The sequence below is a fragment of the Atta cephalotes genome (assembly GCF_000143395.1).
Source record: "Atta cephalotes unplaced genomic scaffold scaffold00002, whole genome shotgun sequence".
Lineage (NCBI taxonomy): Eukaryota > Metazoa > Arthropoda > Insecta > Hymenoptera > Formicidae > Atta > Atta cephalotes.
The window spans coordinates 7,390,803-7,410,897 of record NW_012130066.1 but is presented as its reverse complement, the minus strand read 5'-3'; the positions used below and the strand labels follow the sequence as shown (position 1 = coordinate 7,410,897).

The window sequence follows — 20,095 nt, the reverse complement described above, 5'->3', positions numbered from 1 at the left end:
ATTAACTATTAGGTATGAGAAAAAGTTCGTGACATTTTTTCCGTTAGATGTAACGCCACGAACTTTTTCCTACACCTAATATCAATTATTGACTTTCATATTTAACTGTAATTTCTAATGGTTTATGACTTGCGACCTATTGTAAAACAGGCATTAGAGACTTAAATTGTAAATGTAAGTAACGCACAAGCTTCGGCGTATTTTTTAGGACCATTCCACACAACTTGCATAGCCGCATAAACATATACAGAAAGAAAATCATCTAATCGTATTTTACATTTGTCTTTATAACAGAAATGTGATTGGATAATTTTCTTATGCAAGTTGTGTGGAATGGCCTTTAGAGACGGCAATAAATCATACGTGAAAGCTTATGCATTACTTATGTCTACAATTTAAATCTAGCGTTTTCGGCCTGACCGAATTTGCACTAACCTGAGTTGAAGTAATGATGTTTCGTGCTCTCCTATTGGTAGAGCGTGTAACGTCAATCAATAGCGAAGCATTTTCTAACCCAAGTTGATGCAACCCGATCGGGTCGAAAATGCTATAAATAAGTGTTACGACATTCTTGTACTCAGAAAATATATTTCACAATACATGATTTCTGATAGGTTGAAATTCTCTGTTCCTTATTCCTTTCATTGTGTGCAGCTCCTGATTGATAGCCACTGACAATTACTAACAGCTGAAAGACTCATGGAAAAAACTAGTGTATTATTGCGCATTTTGAACATCAGAAAAACACAGATGCCTTCACGTTACCACAATTATTTGGCGTTATGTCGAAGCTTTTTCCTTGTAATGACAAGTGGCAAGCTTCTTTCCATTTTAATATTAATGTCTCCTTTTTCGGAAAACGATAGAATTGTATATTTTTAGATTTTTCTTTTCCTTAAATATTTTTACACGTTTTTATTTGACACGTACTTATTTTTTATTATTGAAATGTATGAAAATGTATGAAAAATTCAAAATTACTACAAAGAGAATCAAGAGAAAGTAGAGCGGATTCACTGGAAATCGCCATTTTCAGTTCATTGTTGGCAAGTAGGAAATCTGAAGCGTTTTTTTGTTCTATCCAACCAGAAGCTAAGGCTAGAATCTTCGGATGCGTTCTGATATTTATTGCCAGTGCTAAAACTAGATAACTTTACAAGGAGAGAATAGAAAGGGAGAGAGGCAAATTGCATCACGTGAATGCCTATGTCCAATCAGGACGGGAGTCACAATTTTCTCCAATCTCTTCCATGCCTATAGAGCTTTGATACCCATGCCCAATTAGAGAAAATGGGTCACGTGATGCAATTTGCAATTTCCATAGAACTATGGTATAAGTATACTGTTTAGGTTAGGTTAGGTTAGATTAAATGTATTGTACACATGTATTGTAGATATATTGTACACATTTACTTTGTTCGGAGTAAGAAATTTCCTGAATATATCTTGTACAAGGAGTGTATTCATGATTGAGTCATTATAATAAACTGATTATGGTCAAAGTCTCGCTACAAATGCTTTGAAGCATTTGATAGACCAATTAGAAAAAAGAATTTTACAAACTGACTTAAAAAAACATTTCAAAGCGTTTACAGCATCACGTTGATCTACCCTATATCTTAAAGATATTGAGATTTACTGATGAAAAAATAAGATGAAATTTTTAATTTAAAATACGCGCGCTCTTTGATTCTGACAAATCTTTTTTTTTCAGTACTGTCACTGACATCTGTGCCAAACTTCATGTCAATACCTGCATTTGTTTAATAGTTACGCGCGTATTTTGGAACAACAAAAAGTTAATTTAGCGATTTTTACAATGTCTGATTTTGTTGAGCAAAGAAGTTGCATTAAATTTTGTTTGCGGAATGAAATTTCTGCTGCAGAAACATTGAGAATGTTGCAGAAGGCTTTCGGTGACCAGACTATGTCACAAAAAAATGTTTACAAGTGATATAAACAATTCAAAGAAGACAAAGAAAGCGTTGAAGACGAAAATCGCTCTGGACGACCAACATCAACTGATGAACAACACATGAATGAAATCAAAGATTTAGTGATCAAAAATCGTCGATTGACAATTAGAGACCTCGCTGATACTATTAACATTTTATTTGGATCAGTCCAGACCATTTTGAAAGATGTTTTGTGCCTGAAAAAAGTGAAATTTCGTTTGGTGCCAAAAACACTCAATTTTTTGGAAAAACAGCATCGCGTTGAAGTCTGTGACAATGCTTTCTGAATATCAGGATAAGATGGAATACATAATAACTGGAGATGAGATTTGAATCTATGCATACGACTCGGAAACAACCGATCAATCAAGCGAATACCGTACAAAAGGTGAGTCAAGACCGAAAAGATCGCGCCAGAATCGTTCAAAAATCAAGATCATCATTAACAGTTTTCTTCAATTATCGTGGTGTGGTGCATTATGAATTCCTAGCGCCGGACCAAACTGTTAACAAGGAATATTATTTGAGCGTTATGCAACGTTTACGTGAAGCTATTCGCAAAAAGAGGCCAGAATTATGGGCAAACAATTCTTGGTTTTTGCACCATGATAATGCACCATCTCACACATTGATTCTTCGCCAAAAGAGACCATTTCGCCAAAAATTCAACTCATATCGTTCCATAACCATCGTATTCGCCTGATTTAGCACCGTGTGACTTCTGGCTCTATTCCCTAAGCTCAAGAGATCGCTTCGGGAACGCCGTTTCGACACGATTGAGGAGATAAAAACCGAATCGCTGCGCGCTTTGAAAGCCATTCCGAAAATCGACTTTAACAATTGTTTCGAGGATTGGAAAAAACATTGGCAAAAGTGTATTGTATCCAGAGAGGAGTACTTTGAAGGCGATGAAATAGATTTAGAAGAATAAATAAAGATTTTAAAAGTTATAAACAATTTCACCTTATTTTTTGATCACAGTAATATTTTCATATATCCCCGATGATTTCAATACATCTCATAAATTTTTATTGCTGTGTGGGATACAAATATATGTAACGATTATGTAGTTGTGTAAAAAATTCTACATATTGATGACGATTGATTAATGATAGTTGGTGGGACAGATATTTTTCTCTAACGTGTTTCTTATTTTTTAGATTCATTTCCATTCATTAGAATTATTCCGCATTGTTAACAAAAAAATTATAAGGTGTTATATCAAGTTTGTTTTGCAAATGTGATGAATCTGTAAAGTTAGAAGAAAAAAAAATTGAAATATGTTATTTATTATAATGATAGTTGTTGCGTAAAAAAATCTTATAGATATAAAAATATTAAAGCTAATTAGCTAATAAAACAGTATCTGCAAAAAAAGGCAATATCAATGATATGCAATACGAATATTGAACTCTTACGAACCTATAAAATAATGCAAATTAAGTTATAAAATATTATACAAGAAAATGAAGTTTTAAAAGAAAGATTTCACTGTTTAGGATTGACACATATAAAGTCCTTTATATTTGATATGTAATGCATTAACTCTTTGATCATGATGGTTAATTTTGCACATATTTCCAATTGTATAAATTCTGTAAGATGTCTTATTATGCAAGGCCCTGCGCACAATAGAAGGAATTAAAAATAAAGAATAAATGATTTTAACCTCTATCAGAAATTGGATATATTAGAATACGCAATTTTTAATAGGTTGATCCATTTATTTGCAATTTTGATTGCAATTGCCACGAAATTTTGAGACTGATATAAATGTAACCACTTAATATGAATCATATCAACAACATTACTACATTGAAAAAAAATATAGTCAATTTTAATAAATATTTAGTTGAAATTGCCAATTAAATATTTATTAAATATAAAGATATATTTATTGGATACAAGAAATGTTAATTTTATTTAACAATCTATTTTTACTGAACAAATATTTATTTACTGTAAGTAAATGTTTAGTTGGCAGCATATTTATCAAAATTGACTATATTTTTTTCTCATTGTAGGTAAATTATATAGTTCTACAACATTTTGTGGCAAGTAAATAAATTGATTTTCCATAGCCATTTTTTTCTAATTTTTAACATGAACAGAATCTGGAATCAACTGTAACATAATCTCTGGATCGCAAGGATGTGTTATAGTATACACTATATCTGTCTTCGTAATTTTAAACTCTAATTTTGTGAGCAACCTCTATTTTCCATATCACAAATTAAAACAATTACTTTTAAACCTACATATTATGATATTTTTGAAGTATTTCTAAAATAACTTCTTTAAATTGCATTTACTGAATAAGATGAAGTGGTAAGCTACATACTACTTTTAATGAAAACTAAATGTCCAAACAATTGGAAAAGTAAAGCTTTACATGCTAATTTATTTGTATTGCCAGACAATGTCACATTTCCAATATATGCTTTTGTACTTGTGTCAAAATCGATTTGCTCTTTAATCGCCATTTTATCAAATACTAGTCCACAGATTTTTTATGGTAAAATATGAAGAACAATCAACTGCAGATATTTAAAAAAACTTTAAATATTCTGGGACAAATATTCTTGAACAAATATCGCGAAAATAGCAATTCCATATATAATTTAACAATCACAGTCGAGAACTGTCATTTTCGTATGCAAAATTATTCGTATGTGCTCAAGAATAAAGCTGCTGATTCAAATTTTGCTGTACTTTATTTCTTAAAGTTCTCAATGAGGGAAATGGAGCAACAAATTTAATTATCTGATTATAACCATGCGATCCACATGCAAAATGCAAGTTCAATCCTTTTTCGATTGTTTCATCTAACCATTTGGAACCTTTTGTAGTACCGTATACAATTGCTTTTTGTTGATCTTTATTAAGAACTGTATTGATTATTTCAGTATCTTTTTCAATATTTTTTTCTAAATCATTAACTTTATTTTTTAGGATATCTCTTTCCTTTTCAATCATTTTTAATTTTTCTTTTAATATTTCATATTCTTCTGGATTAGGTAAATTTTCTATAGACAATATTTGATTTGCAGTAAATTTTGATGATACAGGTATGTCTAAATTAGAATTTGATCTGTAATTTTCCTCTTCGGAGAATGTCTTCAATGTATTTATATCAATGGGTTTTTTCATTACAACACAATGTGCAGTATGAACATACTTCTTACATGACCCAAAAGTAATCGATTTTTCTTTTTTGGAAAGTAAACAATAATTATGTTCTTGTAATTCATTTGAATACTGCTCTCTTTTGCAACTGTTGTTTTCTTGCTTCTCAGAATTTTCTATAGTAGTATACAAATGATCACTTCTTAATCCTGCCTTTTTATAAGGAAGAAATTCAGTTGATTCATTACATCGTTGTTCTGATTGAATTTCTGCAAGAGATTTTCCTTTCATAGGTTCTTTACATTTGCAAAATAAACTTGGTATAGTACCTTTCCTTATAATTTTTTTATTACCAATGCGGAATAATTCTGATGGATGGAAATGAACCTAAAAAATAAGAGATACGTATTAGAAAAAAATATCTGTCCCACTAACTATCGTTAATATAACATCAATATGTTAGAATTTTTCACACAACTAATTGTTACATACATTTGCATTATATTTAATGAATTTAATTTTATATTGATATTGAGTGAAAAATTATAATATTGATTATTTTTGTTAGTGTTTACGAGAATTACATTATAAAACATTTGTATATGCTTCGATACTGACTTCACACAGTACAGCTGATTTTGGAGGTTTCCAATCTGAAATTCCGACAGCATCAATCCATTTTTGTCTCAAGTTTGGATCTCGAGCAAAATTTATGCAGCCATATCTTTCTTTATTAGAGTTGGTGCACCTGGGAGCACTACACCTGGCAGGCATTTTGTAATGTGCACAAATCCTGTTATCTGAAATGTAAAAATTCATAGTTTTATTTCATGTATATATATATGTATAATAGAGGAAGGTATTGTGACCATAGTTGTGAATAGCACAACTTCATCGCGATATTTCTTGATATTTGATATTCAGTTCACAATAGGTTGAAAGTCTATTCTCTGTTCCCTATTTCTATTCCTTTCATTGTGCGCAGCCATTGAGACTCTCTGCTGAATCTATAAAGACTATGTTCCAAAATTTAATACCAGAATTGAAAATTTTTAGTTTACATTACATGTATTATACATTTTTAGCTGGCAGTAAATCGTCTAAAAGCAAGTATGTAATAAAATATTTTGTATGTAATAAAATATTATATATAAAATCTTATTTAGAATACATTCAGTTTTCAGAAGATTTGTAATTTTATTTTATTTTAATTCTGGCACTCATATATTATGCCGAGATTGCGATCTTTATCAAGATTTTAATACTACTAACTGTCATTTTTAACATGGTGAATATCTAAAATATCTTATGATTAAACCTGGAATTACCTTTCTGCGCTTGTCTCTAATAAAATACTTCTCGCCAAACACTCCATCATGATCTAATTTACATCATGCAATTGATATATGATAGGTACTAATTAGTAACTTTCTATTGAATGATCTTAATTTTGGCAATATGTTGAATCATATGCATAATATATGTATTTAATCATTATGACATATATTAGTACATTATTCTTTAAATATATTGCTGAAATTAAAATAATTTAATAGAAAGTTACTAGTTAATTCATGTATCAAGTGCACAATGTAATGTAAACTAGGCCATTATCTTATTCGCTTATTTATATTATTACCCGTAAGAAAAACAGCTCACAAAGTATATTTTCTTATTGGCAAATAAAAGCAATTATACTTTTTCAAAACCACAACTTATCTGATATATTGAAGACTTCGATCTGCTTCCTTTCAATTAGCTTTGAAGTATTTTAGAGATTTTATTGAAAAATTTTTGTCTTTCTCCGGATGGAGAAATATTGAAATCTTCAACCTAATCACTAGGATAGAAGAGATTTCACTGATTAAAACTGAGATTACGTCGACCAGCTATCAAAACACAATTTACAAATATTACGACACATTTATGATTATGAAACAATGTCTAGTCGTATCAGATTTTAACAGTCATGAATGTAAAAATAACTAAGAACGAAACGATCCCTAAAATCGAAGCCTAGCCCCTATTCTCGAAAGTATATGAAAATAGGGGAGAAATACTATAATATGTGTTACATACTATAGCATTACTGTAGTTTTTCGTATGTGATACTTTTCAAGAATAGAGCCCCAGGGGCGCGATTTCGTAACTTTTTACAATTGTCGTTACGCACCTTTTTCATACAAAATTTGCGCCACAACACCAACAACTGTCAATAGACGTGTAAAGATAGTTACGGAATCGCGCCCAAGACATTTCTGTAGCGGGATTCTCTAAACGTTTTATCGATGATTGTCGCTATCGTTAACTAACGACAGCCAATGGCAGGACAATTCTGGAAGAAAGCGCGGTTCTCATTGGCTGTCATTAGTTAACGATAGCGACAATCGTCGATAAAATAGAGAATCCCACAGCTACTATGAATTATGTACATACACACATGCCATTTGCGAAAGTTGCATTATAAATGGTGGAACTAATAGAGAAGAGAACACTATCCGCTCCATTCTCTCTTAATTCTCTCTATTCCTTTCAATTGAGGCTGTGTTTCAAAATTCACTGTCAGCGCTGAAAATCTACAAATTACATTACGTATACATTTTCAGCACTAGCAGTGAATTTTGGAACACAGCCAGAATACTTATTTTGCAATTGCTGGAAGTTTTCTTGATACTGATTGAATTATATCTTTAAATTTAAAGAAATAGTCCTATCACGCGAAAAAAATTCCAGAAAACTCTCAACAGGTGCAAAATACATTCTGCTGAACACAGTCACATTATCTAGGACTAGTGTTGATTGATGCTAATTGAAAATTTCTTGCTTTATCATACGAGTCGTACGAAACAAGTTTGGCAGCCCTGAAATAAATTCGATATTTTGTTATCTCGTATCTACCCATATCTCATCGCTCTTTTGATACTATAATCTACAGTTGTAAACAATGTTATGCATAGATGATTTTAAAATTTGCTAGAGTCAAAATGAAAATTTGGAAATTTATCTTAAAAATATTAAGATAAAGATGATTACATTTAAATTAATCTAGATAATATAGATAAATTTTTATTTGAAAATTCATCTGAAAAGTTTCAGATAATTTTCTTTATTTTTAAGACTACAATTTATTTGTTTATAAAGTATCAGTTATAAGGTATCAGTTTTTTCAAAATAATTAAAAAATATTAAATTTAATAATTTAATAATTTTAATATTTAATAACTCGTTATTTATTTTGGATGCTTTCCAATTGCAATATCCCTAGATACTTTCGTGCACACGGCGACACAAATTGCATTCCAATTGTGTGTTATCGTCAATACAACGCTATACATCTGGGAATCGATTCTGTATCTTGAAACGAGGTGAAAATTATAAAAATGAGCGAATTTACTAGAATACTGATAATTTCATTGGTCAATATCTAATAAATTTGCTCACTTTTGTAATTTTCACTTTGTTTGAAGATACAGAATCGACCCCCTGTATTCAGTTGAGGGCTGTATAAGTTTGTGTTTTCTAGTGACAATTACATAATTATGTTATTAACAGCAGCGGTTATAAATGAGGTTGGAAGACGTTGAATGATCACTTTTAGAGGCTCCGCACAATAAAAGGAACAGGGACAAAAAACAGAGAATAAGAATTTCAACTTATTAGAAACTGTGTATTACACAAAACAATGATTTCTGATAGGTTGGTTTGATAGGTAGGTCTCATTCTTTGTTCCTTTTATTGTGCGGAATCCCTATTTTTTATTTATTACAGGCGGAAAAAGCTACATTTAATCTAATTCTATCCGAAACGGATCTCAACTATGCACAACGTACACATTCTGTTCCAATTGAATCGTGCACAATGATATACTTTGTGCATCTTGTGTACGTTCGTGTTAAGATGTGTTAAGCAAATGGAAAGCACCTTTATCTCTTACAATTTTCAAAGAACCAATGAAAAAGTACAAAAAAAAAACGTTTCGAACGTCCATATGTTTTCTGGTATTTTTGCGATATTGACATAAGGTCGCGCTTCTCCGATAAATTTAGAACTCTATTTATATTTTTTATAATGTATATTTTTGGAAATTAAAATGTGATAGATATATGTTTGATATTTGGCGAAAGAGAGAAAGAGATTTTTAGTGTAGGAATAAAAAGATCATTTGAGTGCAAATGAATAGTTATATATTGTACCCACTCTCTTTCTGAGGCTGAAAATCTTTCTGCATAAACTACATAGAAGAAAATAATATTTAATATTCTGCACACTTTTAACAATATAAAATATAAAATATAAACTAAATATAAACATCATTCTAAATAAAGATGACACTTTTTTTCTAAAATGCAGATAAAGATAATAATTAATATTTTTATCATCTAGATAAAAATGACGTCAAAATTTCATCTAGATAATTTTATCTAGATAAGATCAATACTGGTTGTAAGTCAGAAAACCATTCTGAAGCATAGAGGCCACGAATAGGAACGCAACGATTGAGTGAGTGCTTCCTGCTATTGTTGTATTCTTTTAGATTATCCAATCAGCATTTTAGATCTGAAAGAATACATCAATAGCAACGAGCGTTCACTCAACTATTGAATCCACTGAACACAGCCATTTTGATTCTCATCGCTCTGTCGATCTACGTCATCTAAACATCTGACACTACTGATACATTCCAAATAATACAAACAATGCGATAGAATTATCAAGGAACACTCTTCGCTCATCGTTCGAGTAATATCGGCAATTTAGCCAAAGAAAAATCAGGAAAGAGAATATACCGTAGTGACAAGGAGAATGGCAGCCATACATCGAGAAGCGATACAAAAACAGATTCAACAAGACTGGGCTAACCGCGAATACATAGAAGTTATTACTGGCAGTATTAAAAAGATTACGGACTTTCTTAATTCTTTCGGTAATTTATCATTAAATTACCGAATTATCTTATTGTGTTCGCAAAAGTGCTATTAAATTAATATCTTTGATCTTAAATCTTTTTTTGTTAGATATGTCTTGTAGGTCAAGAATAGCAGTCCTCAATGAGAAGCTCACAACTCTCGAACGAAGAATAGAATATCTTGAAGCATGCGTAAGTGATTTGTTTTTTATTTATTTATATTTTGATTACATTATGTGATTATAGATAACAGTTTCTCAGTTTTGTTTACTTATAATGTGTCACTTCCTTTGTGGTATTATTGTATCAAACATTTTTTTACTGTATTTATTTTACATTACTTACTTATATTGGTAGTTTCATAATTGCATTTATTTCATAGGTCACAAAGGGTGAAACGCTGACGTAATACTTCCACATACAATATATTCTTTTTACAATCTTTTTATTTCCTGTACTAGAATCAAATAAATACATGACGAAAGCAAAATATATGCATTTCGTATCTCTTTGTATCATTAATTATACAATATGATTTATCCCCATTTGATTTATATATCAGCAGCACTAATTATTTTTCTTCTGTGTGTGAAATATCATTATTCCCAGGGTCTAGGTCCTCTGGGATCTTTAATGATGGTCATGTCGAATGGGAGAGAAGTATATTCTTCTCGAACTTGCGGATGTAACGGTAAGGGTTCAAAACCAGTCAGATCACTGAACTTCTTCATTGTGGCGCATGCAATTATTGCGATTGTCCAACTATGAGTTAATGGACCATTCTTTTGCCAGCGATAAAAGATTCCACCTGTGGCTAATGCTGCAACGAATAAACATTGAAATTTAATAATTATTCCTGGTGAATATATAGATACTGATACGTTTATACGTTACACACAGGCTAAAATGTAATTGAAATAGCCATCTTTTCCCCTAATTTTTGTCGTTGTATAAGCTACGGAGGCAAAGGTAGCACACATGGCAGTAAGAGGCACCACCCAGTAAGACATGCAATTTACTGTATTCCAGAAGCCTGCTGTCTGAGATAAAATTACAGAATCGTATGCGCCAACTCCGAGACCAGTGATAAATCCATATTTACTTAGCCCAACCACCTTTTCAAATGGCTGTTGGCCCTCTGGGGCATTACTATACCTCCAGTTATTCCAGAAATATGTTATTAGCATGGTTGAGGCTGAAACAGAGATTGCAATGAACAGATATACAATAAATAGAAAGTTGCGTGTCATTGCAAAACGAGTACAGGTTGTATACTTGAAAAAAAATATAAATTTCTTATAACTATGTATAATTTATACTATTGTGCATTTCTGTACCTAGTGAAGAATTTTGTTAGATTTCAAATTTTCATCATCGATCAATTTTAATACATCTAATTTTATTTTAGTATAATATATATTTTATATACTTTTTTAGAAGAGGGAATAAGACATGCAATATAATCACTGCAACGATATACATAAATATGGAAGAAGAAATATCTACACATCGTAGAAATGGACATAATTGTCATGACAATAATTATTAAGTAACAATTAAAATCATTTGTTCTGAAGTGATAACGCGCGTGTGTGTGTGAAATACATACAATATAAATTGACAATAGCATATTCCGATCTTATGCAAAAAGAAAAAAAGACATAAGAATCGAGATGGAGATATTCTAGCTAAAGTTATGACGTAACTCTGACGTCGATGGTATTTTTTCATATGTACATACCGCGAGTCAAGTCTCGCCAATTCAATTCGCCATAAAGCGGACAGTGGCACGTCGGCCAGGTTATGTCAGATTGTAATCGGAAAATATTTCAAATGCTAACGTATTGTATGTATGTGCTATCACTATTATCGTGTAATCACGTATGTTCGTACAAGTTCTGTATTTCAAAAATACACTTGACTGCTATCAATAAAAAGCTATGATAAAAGACTTACAGTTGGTAGTACTGAAAATTACATGTGCTCCATTCTTCCCAGAAATCAGCTGATAGAGATAAGGATGGAAGAAAATGGTTGCAACAGAACACAACAGATCTGTAACGTTTTATGATTGCTGAGAGATTGGACCATTCTTCTTGATCTAAAAGCATAATCCAATCAGCGCGAAGAAAATTTCCAACAGAAATTAATGTTTTGTTAAACCAATAAAAAGCCAATAAAAAATAAAAAAGAAATGAATTCTTCTCAGAATTCAATAACAAAGTGTCTAAAATCTGGTCATAAGACGTTTTTTGCAACTAGACGACTTAAAGACGTCTCTCTATGTCAATTTTAGATTTGTGCTATTTGGTTATTACTCAAAAAAGTCACCAAAAAAATTTTTATGTAGAAAACACAAGATAATATTTGGTATTTAATATTTGATAAATATTTATTAATTCAATATTCGATAAATAAATATTAATAACTCAAATTATGTAACGTTCATATTTAAAAGTACATTTTCACAAGTTTTTCAAACTAGCTGTTTCAGCAACAGAAAGGATTATGTGATAAAAATTGACGAATATGAAATGTTAATTTTGATTTCTCTAGTTTGAACGATTCATGAAAATGTGCCTTAATGCTGAATTCTTTTCCAAGAGTCGATCGATTAATCAGATGTCATTGTATGTTTCTGTCATGCTTGCCAACTACAAAATTGAAATCAATTGAAATTCTTTGCGAGGGACGAGGATTGAAATAGATTAGAGGACGGTGTTCATGACGGTGTTAAAAGAACATTTAAATCTCCATATATATTTTAATTGTTTAATTATAATTGTTATTTATAAAATCATCGCAAAATGTTGCGCGTCATTGCGAGACGAGTACAGGTATATATTCAGAAACGGAGTCACATTTCATTAAAATCGTGTAGTTTGTGAAGTCTTAACCTGTCTGCTTTACAATAACGTTGTTGTTTTCAGGATATAAAGATTACTTCTTTACGGACATTTAGCGCACAGGCTTCGAGTACCTGTTCACCCACAGTGAATACCAACGTGCAAGGTCTCAGCAATAATGTTGTCAAAGTACCAAACACATGTAAGAATAAAGTATCATTTTACATTATTAAGGAATATTTTTATTAAGACAAGTTTCAGCTTGAACTGAAAATTTCTTCAGCTGTAGGACCCAACGCCTCCAAGGATAAGGAATACAAGAATCCCGAATACTTTTGCTATCATGTTGATTCATTTGGGGAAGCTGAAGTGGAATTGGCAAAGTACAGGTTGCCAGCACCATCTAATAGCAGACCATTTAATATTTAAATGATAGAATGAAAGCTTGCAGATAGTAGAGACAAAATAATAAATTTAATAAGTTGAAAAAATGTACAAAAAAGATGGCGAAGACGAGCTGTGTGTTCAAAACTGTTACATATTAATTAAGAAAAATCTGTTTAATCTGTGTGATCCCCTTTATCATTTTCATTTAAAATTTTTCCTGAAAACGGAAATACTTTGTGTTGAATGTTATCTCGTAACTGCCACTTATAAAATATAAACGGCATTGCATGAGATTTTCAACATTCCTTAAATTCTCAGAAAAAGAGATGGAAGAGATATTCACATTAAAGAGGAGCTACTCAACACTGTGCTGATTGACATATTTGACATAGCTCCTTTTTATATGCATTTCTACCATACCTTTGACAGAGTCATGTTTTAATTCTAACACACTGGAATATCTAAGAACACTAACTAGTTTGGAGTGTTTATTTATAAAAATTCCAAAGTGCGGATTGATTGGTTCCCCTCCTTGTCCTTTATCGATAATCATAGCCAACTTCCACGTAGAACTAGAAACGTACCAACTATACAACTGTTTGGTCCATGACATAATAAACAACACATATATATAACGATGCCCGGCGTGTCACGTCATAATCACCAGACTGTATAAAGACCAACCCGGTCCTTGTCGCGTTAAAGTGCAACGCGCCCGCGTGACAAGGTTAGGGTTCAACGACGAAGACACCTCCTTCAGTCGCTTGGCTGACATCGAGTTGATTTATTGGTTACTTGTTTTTGCGTTTTTCCTTCTTCGTTTTCCCACTTTTTTTACTCTTCTTTCCCCCGGCCGTGTCGACGGACCGACCGTCAACGAACGAAATCCCGAATCCGGCCGGTGAGTGCTCGACTCGGAGCGGAGTACCAGTGAGTGCTGGATTCCTCACATTCGCGCCGGGTTCCTCGCCGATGTGAATTCACTTTCGAATCGAGGTCGGCATTTGTTCTCTTGCATTTCCTCCGTGTCGTTTGCGCACCCGTGCAGAATACGCGAGTGTGCTCCAGCAAATCCCGAGCATGTCATCCGTTGCGCGGAATCGGTTCCTGTCGACGCTCAGCGTCGCGTGGCGTCTCGTCGCCGCTGCCGACCACGCGCACGTAACACACATAGGCGTGCGCCGCGGGAATACGGCGTGCTGGAGGTGAGATGAGAGAAGCGCATTATTATTCAATCACCTCCGTGATGATCGTTTTGCGACAAGAATATTTTTCAGTTTCCCCAGTAGAATTTTTTATTTTTTTAAGATTTTCGAGAGAGAAGAAAATTTATAATTAAGGAGAACAAGAAAATCATAATAATGTCAATTTAATGTCATATTGACGGAATTTATGTCATGATAAAAATAACAAATTCGATCATATTGACATTATTTTGATTTTTTTTTTGTTCTCCTTGGGAATTTATTCTCTTTGATCAGGGCAAAAACGGCAAATCTAATGAACAAGAATGAAAAAGTATTCTTATTGCATGTCCAGATGATTCACAAAGTCAAAGCCTGTAGAAAATAAAAACAGCGTGACGAATAAAGGTGTCTTAAATTAAAGATGCCTCTACATAATTCGCAAATCGCAAAACGTAGTTCGCAAATGCTGAAGCAAAATGACGATTACCGCATGCAAAACACACACAGATGAAAACCAACTGCATGTAATGAAAAAATAAACAAATTTTCATTCTGCATCTGCGTTTGCGAACTACATTTTGCGATTTGCGAATTATGTAGAAGCACTTTTATCCGTGAAATGAAGAAAGAAAACTTTCTTATGTAATATACAGACGAGAATAAGAAATACAATTGTTGAGTAGTTCTGATAAATTCTTCCTCTTCTTCTGTACTGTGGTTTAGAAGAATCGCCCATCGTATTCGAAATGTTTTCATGTCAATACTTTGCGAGTTATATCTGACAATAAGCACATCACACAATTTTTGCGGTCTATATCATCCTTAAAGAGCCCCTTTCTCTTTGTTTTATAATATTTTTTTAACCGAGTCTCTAAACTTTTAGAATAAATTTTATTCTGATGAAAATCTACTTTTAAAGATTGAAAAATAAAGATTAGATAAGATAAAAATGAGTCCCTCTTTTTCAAGTTTCATTTTTCATTTTTTAGAGAGTCTACGCAAAGATTCTACTTGAAAAAATTTAGAAAGTAGAAAATAGAAATTTTTCTTTTCATTTTCTTGAAACATTATTTCCACGTACGTCGTTGAAATCGAAAAATTGTTGATTCAAAAATTGTATCGAAATTTTATGTGTTTATCATTTTCGAATAATAAAAAATTGCGTATATACGCAAATAATGGGAGTTGATACAGTTTTCAATATTTTGGAGTGTGTGTGTGTGAGTGTGTGTGTGTGTGTGTGTGTGTGTGTGTGTGTGTGTGTGTGTGTGTGTGTGTAGGTATGTAATAGTCTTATATTCTGAAAGAGTTTTCGTTCAAAGATTGAATCAACATTCTCTTGATCTCATTTCGATTTTCAATTCGAAAATTAATCAAAATTATAAAAAAAAATCTATCTGAATCAAGAAAAATATTGAAAATTTTTTATGTCAAAACGTATTTTCAAGAAACTATTGATTAAGAAATAAATAAGAATAATTAATTAAGATAAATTAATTAAGAGTTATTAATTAAAAGATAGTCATAGAAAGACATAGAAAGTTAATAAGTATTCGATAGTTTCAGTCTCAAATTTATTTCCGATTAAAGTTTAATCTTTAAGTATTTTAGACTTGTCATCAATTTTATCAGAAGAATCTTTCACAAGAGAACGTGTGATTTCAGCTTTTGTAATATGATCGAAAAGAATAATCGGTCAACATATCTTATCATTAGCATTTCGATGCATAGTTGTTGTGCGCAAATCATTCACGATAAAAAAAGAATCAATCAACATGCGTTTTTTTCTGTCTTTTTCTCTCTATCGAACATTTGCAAGAAAGCACGTTCCGCAGTAAACGGAAGTCATTTGTTTAACGAATACCTTTACACTTTACACGCGTTGATTTTTCAAGACATGCAATATGCTTTGTCAGAGGAACTATTGTCAGGCGATCCATAAAGATCGATAAGCGAAACTATTCTCTGTTGCGAAGAAATTTATATTTTAGAAATCCTGTTTTTCTACATTTTTTTTACTTTTACGTATTATTTATCGAAGCCTCAAGTAATCAATTTGAATCAATTTTCCTTACAACCGGCTAATTGAAATTTATTCGTTTGTTTACAATTAAGGCATATTCAATTGAATTTAATTGGCTTTGTTAGAACAGCTGATTTCGAACGCGGGTTATTATATTTCTTAAATATTTTTATATTTTCAGAATGTTTTGACGATAAATTAAATATTCGTTACAAAAGTTGTTCCACCTTCGGATAAATTATATCATAACTCATTCAGTGAATAAACAAAAGAGTAAAAGTGTATAAGAATAAAGAGAATAAGAGAATAAAAAAAGGAGTTGAAGAATTTATAAAAAATAAAACAGCCTTATATAAAATATACAAATATGTGTATAATAACGTGTCACATTTGTTAGAATAAGCATCACATTACGAGATTAACAGATTTGATAAAACTTGTCTTGTGCATATATTATAATACATTTACTTTCTAAATTCTTTGGAGTGGAATCTCATTCTAAAAATCCCATTCTGAAAATTGATCTATTTTGAAAAAGAGTGGCTCAATCTTCTATCTTTAAGAATGAGGTTTTATTCTTCAGAGTGAGATTTACTCTAAAAATTTTGAGAGTACGACCTAATTATATCAGAACGCAAGAACCAACCAACTATAGTCGAGCATTCCCCTGTTATAGTCGAATGACAAGGGAATGCTCAACTGCAGTTAGTTGGTTCTTATATTCCAACTCGGATCGAATCCTCGGTATAAACTAGGTCTAAAATTAATAATAAAATTAAGATAGTAAAATATTGTTAAATTCAATCAGGAATAAATGTTACTAAATTAATTTTTTAAATCGATATAAATACAATTCAAATTAGACAAAGCAAAAATGTAAATTCCTTAAACTTTGTTCTTGAATCTTCATAAATTTTTTTATTCGATTCAATTCGTTCGCAAAGCAAGTATATATGGAAGAAAGCCACAATTAGATTTGTTCTATCATTCGTTAATTTTGTTCAGTACTGTGCTCATTATCAGTATAATTATGTTACGTATATGCAAATTTCTATTAACAAAGAAGCCTTATGATTCATGACGATAACGATAGTTTGAATTATAAAATATAAAAGTTATTTTTATATTTCGTTAGATATTCGCTGAATATTATCGTACATCGTAACTGAGATCATAACGCGTCTTGTTAGATCATTGATAAAGTTGTTTACTCGACGCTACACTGTTTCATGCAGGTAGCCTATCAGAAACGATATACGTGATTCGCAACGTATGCTCGTATTTAAGCCGTGGTTATCACGTGGAACATCAGTGTCGGATAAATAAGTCTGAGTTTAGTTTATTTTTATCTTTTAAATATTTATTTTTATTAGTGCTTTTTCTCATATATCAAGAAATTAGCGAAAGCTCTATTGATACTACTGATTATCATTTCAGCCGCAGACTTAATTCCGTATTTAAAAGTAATTTGAAAGAACAATATGTTTTTTATTCACAAGAGCTATGACGCTGAAGACACTATATCTTCAAAATCCTCATATGATTCAGCATAAATATTAAAATGTTTCAGTTTGCGAAAATCCTGAAATTTCCTCTAAAAACAAATCATTGTGCGTTCGACAAATACATGGCATGTCTTAAATTGTTGGTTATCAATCTTTAATTTAATAATTTGTACAATTAAAATTTGTACAATTAATATCCGTATTATCGCGCCATATGATAATATTATTTGATTTTGAAATATACTACATATGCAGCCTGTAATAACTTGTAACACTACTTGAAGTTGCAGTTAGAACGTAGCTCAGATAAATCGCAGATGCAAATGAACTTGTTTTTATGTATCCGAATAAACACGTTTATTGATTAACGATGTTCAGAGCTTTACATACAGTCACTACAAAAAGTATTCAATATACAAAGAAATTTTTTATTGAAAAAGTCTTATTTGTAGAAAATAGAAGGAGGTTTAAGTCGAGTTTTCAGGATAATCATGTTTATCAAAAAATGCTTGAACAAATCTAAGACAGGATGTATACTGAAGAGAGCTCTCGAAACTTTAAAAAATAGATTCTATAAATAAGCGCTGTACTTTTGTCATCTTTATTTATTTCCTCTTTTTTTTCATTCCTTTTGACTGCATTTAGAAGAGTAATCTATCCATATCGCGCGCCATGGTTGATCATGACCTTTATCACTTCGTTTATTTCTATATCGTGTGAAGTTTTTTTCATCATACATATTCAGAACATTACTCAGCATGACAAATCGAATTCAGATTTAAACATGCGTTTTTTCTTTGTGTTTTTTCTTTCCTGTAGAAGTGTAAAATTAAAAATCTAAACCAATAACTTTTTTAATAAACATTTTGAATGGAGCTACTTGAACTCGTGTTTTAAATAATAGAAATTTATAATTTATTAAATGTATTAATTAAATGTATTAACAAAAATATCAACTGTCTATTTTATGACATCAATTTGATTGATATTCAATTCCAAGTACCAAGACTTTAACTTATTCAACAGACTTCTTATGAAATTCTTTAATATATTTATAAATTAAAAGCACCAGTTTTATTATTCTAATTAGTCATGAGTCATACTTTTCATTAATTTATCACGTAGCGATTTTATTTGCACACATATCAAATCGATCGAACATTTTCATTTGATATTTGTCTTAATTTTTTTATTTATTTATTATATTTTTAGAACAATGGATTGTAATGTACGAATGGTGCATTCTGCAACACAACCGACAAACACATGGGTCACAAGCAAAGATGAAAGTCGAGAGATGATGGCATTGTGGCCAGATGTTGTTCGCGATCTCACAGATTCGACTAAGAATTTCATTATTCCTGATGTCACCAAATGGATGGCAAAAGTAAATTATTATCTATTAAAATACTGTATAATTTATATGAAAGATGAGATTAAAATTCACGAATTAGTCTGCATTAATCTGTGAGAATAAATTTCCTTAGTATGATCGGATATTATAATTGTGAAATGTACATGTACATAATATAAATATATACAAATTTAAAATGAAATTTTATTCATAACGACATATTATAAATTTATTATTATAAATTTATGAAAATCAAAATTAAAATTCAAAGATGCCTACAAAAAATGTAGATATAAATAAATACTTTTGTAAGATTTATTAGAAAATTAAAAATGTCAAGTATTTCACTAACATATAAAAAAATAATTATAATAATAATAAAAATATAAAACAAAAATATAAAACAATAAATCACTGAACGAATATGCAGCTTGATGATGCTTTCTCTGTTTCATAGGTATTACAGTACAATGTTCCAGGAGGAAAAAAAATTCGTGCTTTAACATTAGTTTATGCCTATAAGATTCTAGCACCAACTGATCAACTTACAGAAGAAAATATTCGTTTAATACGGATCTTAGCATGGTGTATAGAACTGGTGCGTAAATTTGTTCTTCTTTTCTTTACATTGACACTCAATTTATCCATAAACTAATTTGAATAAATTAAATGCAAAATGTAATATTTTAATTTATAATACCTTAAAATTAAAGACAGTATAATCAGCGATTTTTATTAAAAATATAGTGGTGCAATTATGAATTAAATATTAACTTAATTTATTGCTACAGATGCAAGCCTTTTTG

At 31.0% G+C, this 20,095-nt stretch overlaps 5 protein-coding genes across 5 annotated transcripts in view; 3 read left to right on the top strand and 2 right to left on the bottom strand.

The window, feature by feature from the left end:
- Positions 1 to 4,631: 4,631 nt before the first annotated feature.
- LOC105623513 lies at positions 4,632 to 5,855 on the bottom strand. The gene is given in 3 exon segments (XM_012204909.1): positions 4,632 to 5,468; positions 5,666 to 5,684; positions 5,686 to 5,855. Coding segments are annotated over 3 exon segments (1,026 nt in total).
- Positions 5,856 to 9,740: 3,885 nt separating this feature from the next.
- Positions 9,741 to 10,481, top strand: LOC105621468 (probable protein BRICK1-B). The gene is made up of 3 exons (XM_012202936.1): positions 9,741 to 10,005; positions 10,097 to 10,179; positions 10,370 to 10,481. Exons 1-3 carry the CDS (start codon positions 9,885 to 9,887, stop codon positions 10,394 to 10,396), a joined length of 231 nt encoding a protein of 76 aa, XP_012058326.1. The 5' UTR covers positions 9,741 to 9,884; the 3' UTR covers positions 10,397 to 10,481.
- On the bottom strand, positions 10,416 to 11,174 carry LOC105621476. Its single transcript, XM_012202947.1, has 2 exons — positions 10,886 to 11,174; positions 10,416 to 10,807 (listed from the first exon to the last, which is right to left on the bottom strand). Exons 1-2 carry the CDS (start codon positions 11,172 to 11,174, stop codon positions 10,587 to 10,589), a joined length of 510 nt encoding a protein of 169 aa, XP_012058337.1. The 3' UTR covers positions 10,416 to 10,586.
- A 1,497-nt stretch (positions 11,175 to 12,671) lies between these two features.
- Positions 12,672 to 13,335, top strand: LOC105621457. The gene is made up of 3 exons (XM_012202928.1): positions 12,672 to 12,824; positions 12,918 to 13,035; positions 13,117 to 13,335. Exons 1-3 carry the CDS (start codon positions 12,795 to 12,797, stop codon positions 13,260 to 13,262), a joined length of 294 nt encoding a protein of 97 aa, XP_012058318.1. The 5' UTR covers positions 12,672 to 12,794; the 3' UTR covers positions 13,263 to 13,335.
- Positions 13,336 to 14,300: 965 nt separating this feature from the next.
- The window catches only part of LOC105623501 (farnesyl diphosphate synthase 2-like), a gene marked incomplete at its 3' end in the record, with an annotated part of 7,142 nt that continues 1,347 nt past the window's right edge, over positions 14,301 to 20,095 (top strand). Inside the window, exons 1-3 of the mRNA XM_012204899.1 lie at positions 14,301 to 14,425; positions 19,148 to 19,322; positions 19,747 to 19,905. Coding sequence (XP_012060289.1) covers positions 14,301 to 14,425; positions 19,148 to 19,322; positions 19,747 to 19,905 — 459 coding nt within the window. The remainder of the gene's footprint in view (positions 14,426 to 19,147; positions 19,323 to 19,746; positions 19,906 to 20,095) is intronic.

Bases quoted from the DNA above. Each gene is read 5' to 3' on its own strand.
- LOC105621468 (XM_012202936.1), top strand. From the start codon at position 9,885: ATGGCAGCCATACATCGAGAAGCGATACAAAAACAGATTCAACAAGAC. The intron at 10,006-10,096 runs GTAATTTATCAT...TTTTTTTGTTAG, and splicing joins GGACTTTCTTAATTCTTTCG to ATATGTCTTGTAGGTCAAGA. The intron at 10,180-10,369 runs GTAAGTGATTTG...TTTATTTCATAG, and splicing joins TAGAATATCTTGAAGCATGC to GTCACAAAGGGTGAAACGCT.
- LOC105621476 (XM_012202947.1), bottom strand. From the start codon at position 11,174: ATGCTAATAACATATTTCTGGAATAACTGGAGGTATAGTAATGCCCCA. The intron at 10,808-10,885 runs GTGTGTAACGTA...TATTCGTTGCAG, and splicing joins TTTCAATTACATTTTAGCCT to CATTAGCCACAGGTGGAATC.
- LOC105621457 (XM_012202928.1), top strand. From the start codon at position 12,795: ATGTTGCGCGTCATTGCGAGACGAGTACAG. The intron at 12,825-12,917 runs GTATATATTCAG...TGTTGTTTTCAG, and splicing joins TCATTGCGAGACGAGTACAG to GATATAAAGATTACTTCTTT. The intron at 13,036-13,116 runs GTAAGAATAAAG...AAATTTCTTCAG, and splicing joins TGTCAAAGTACCAAACACAT to CTGTAGGACCCAACGCCTCC.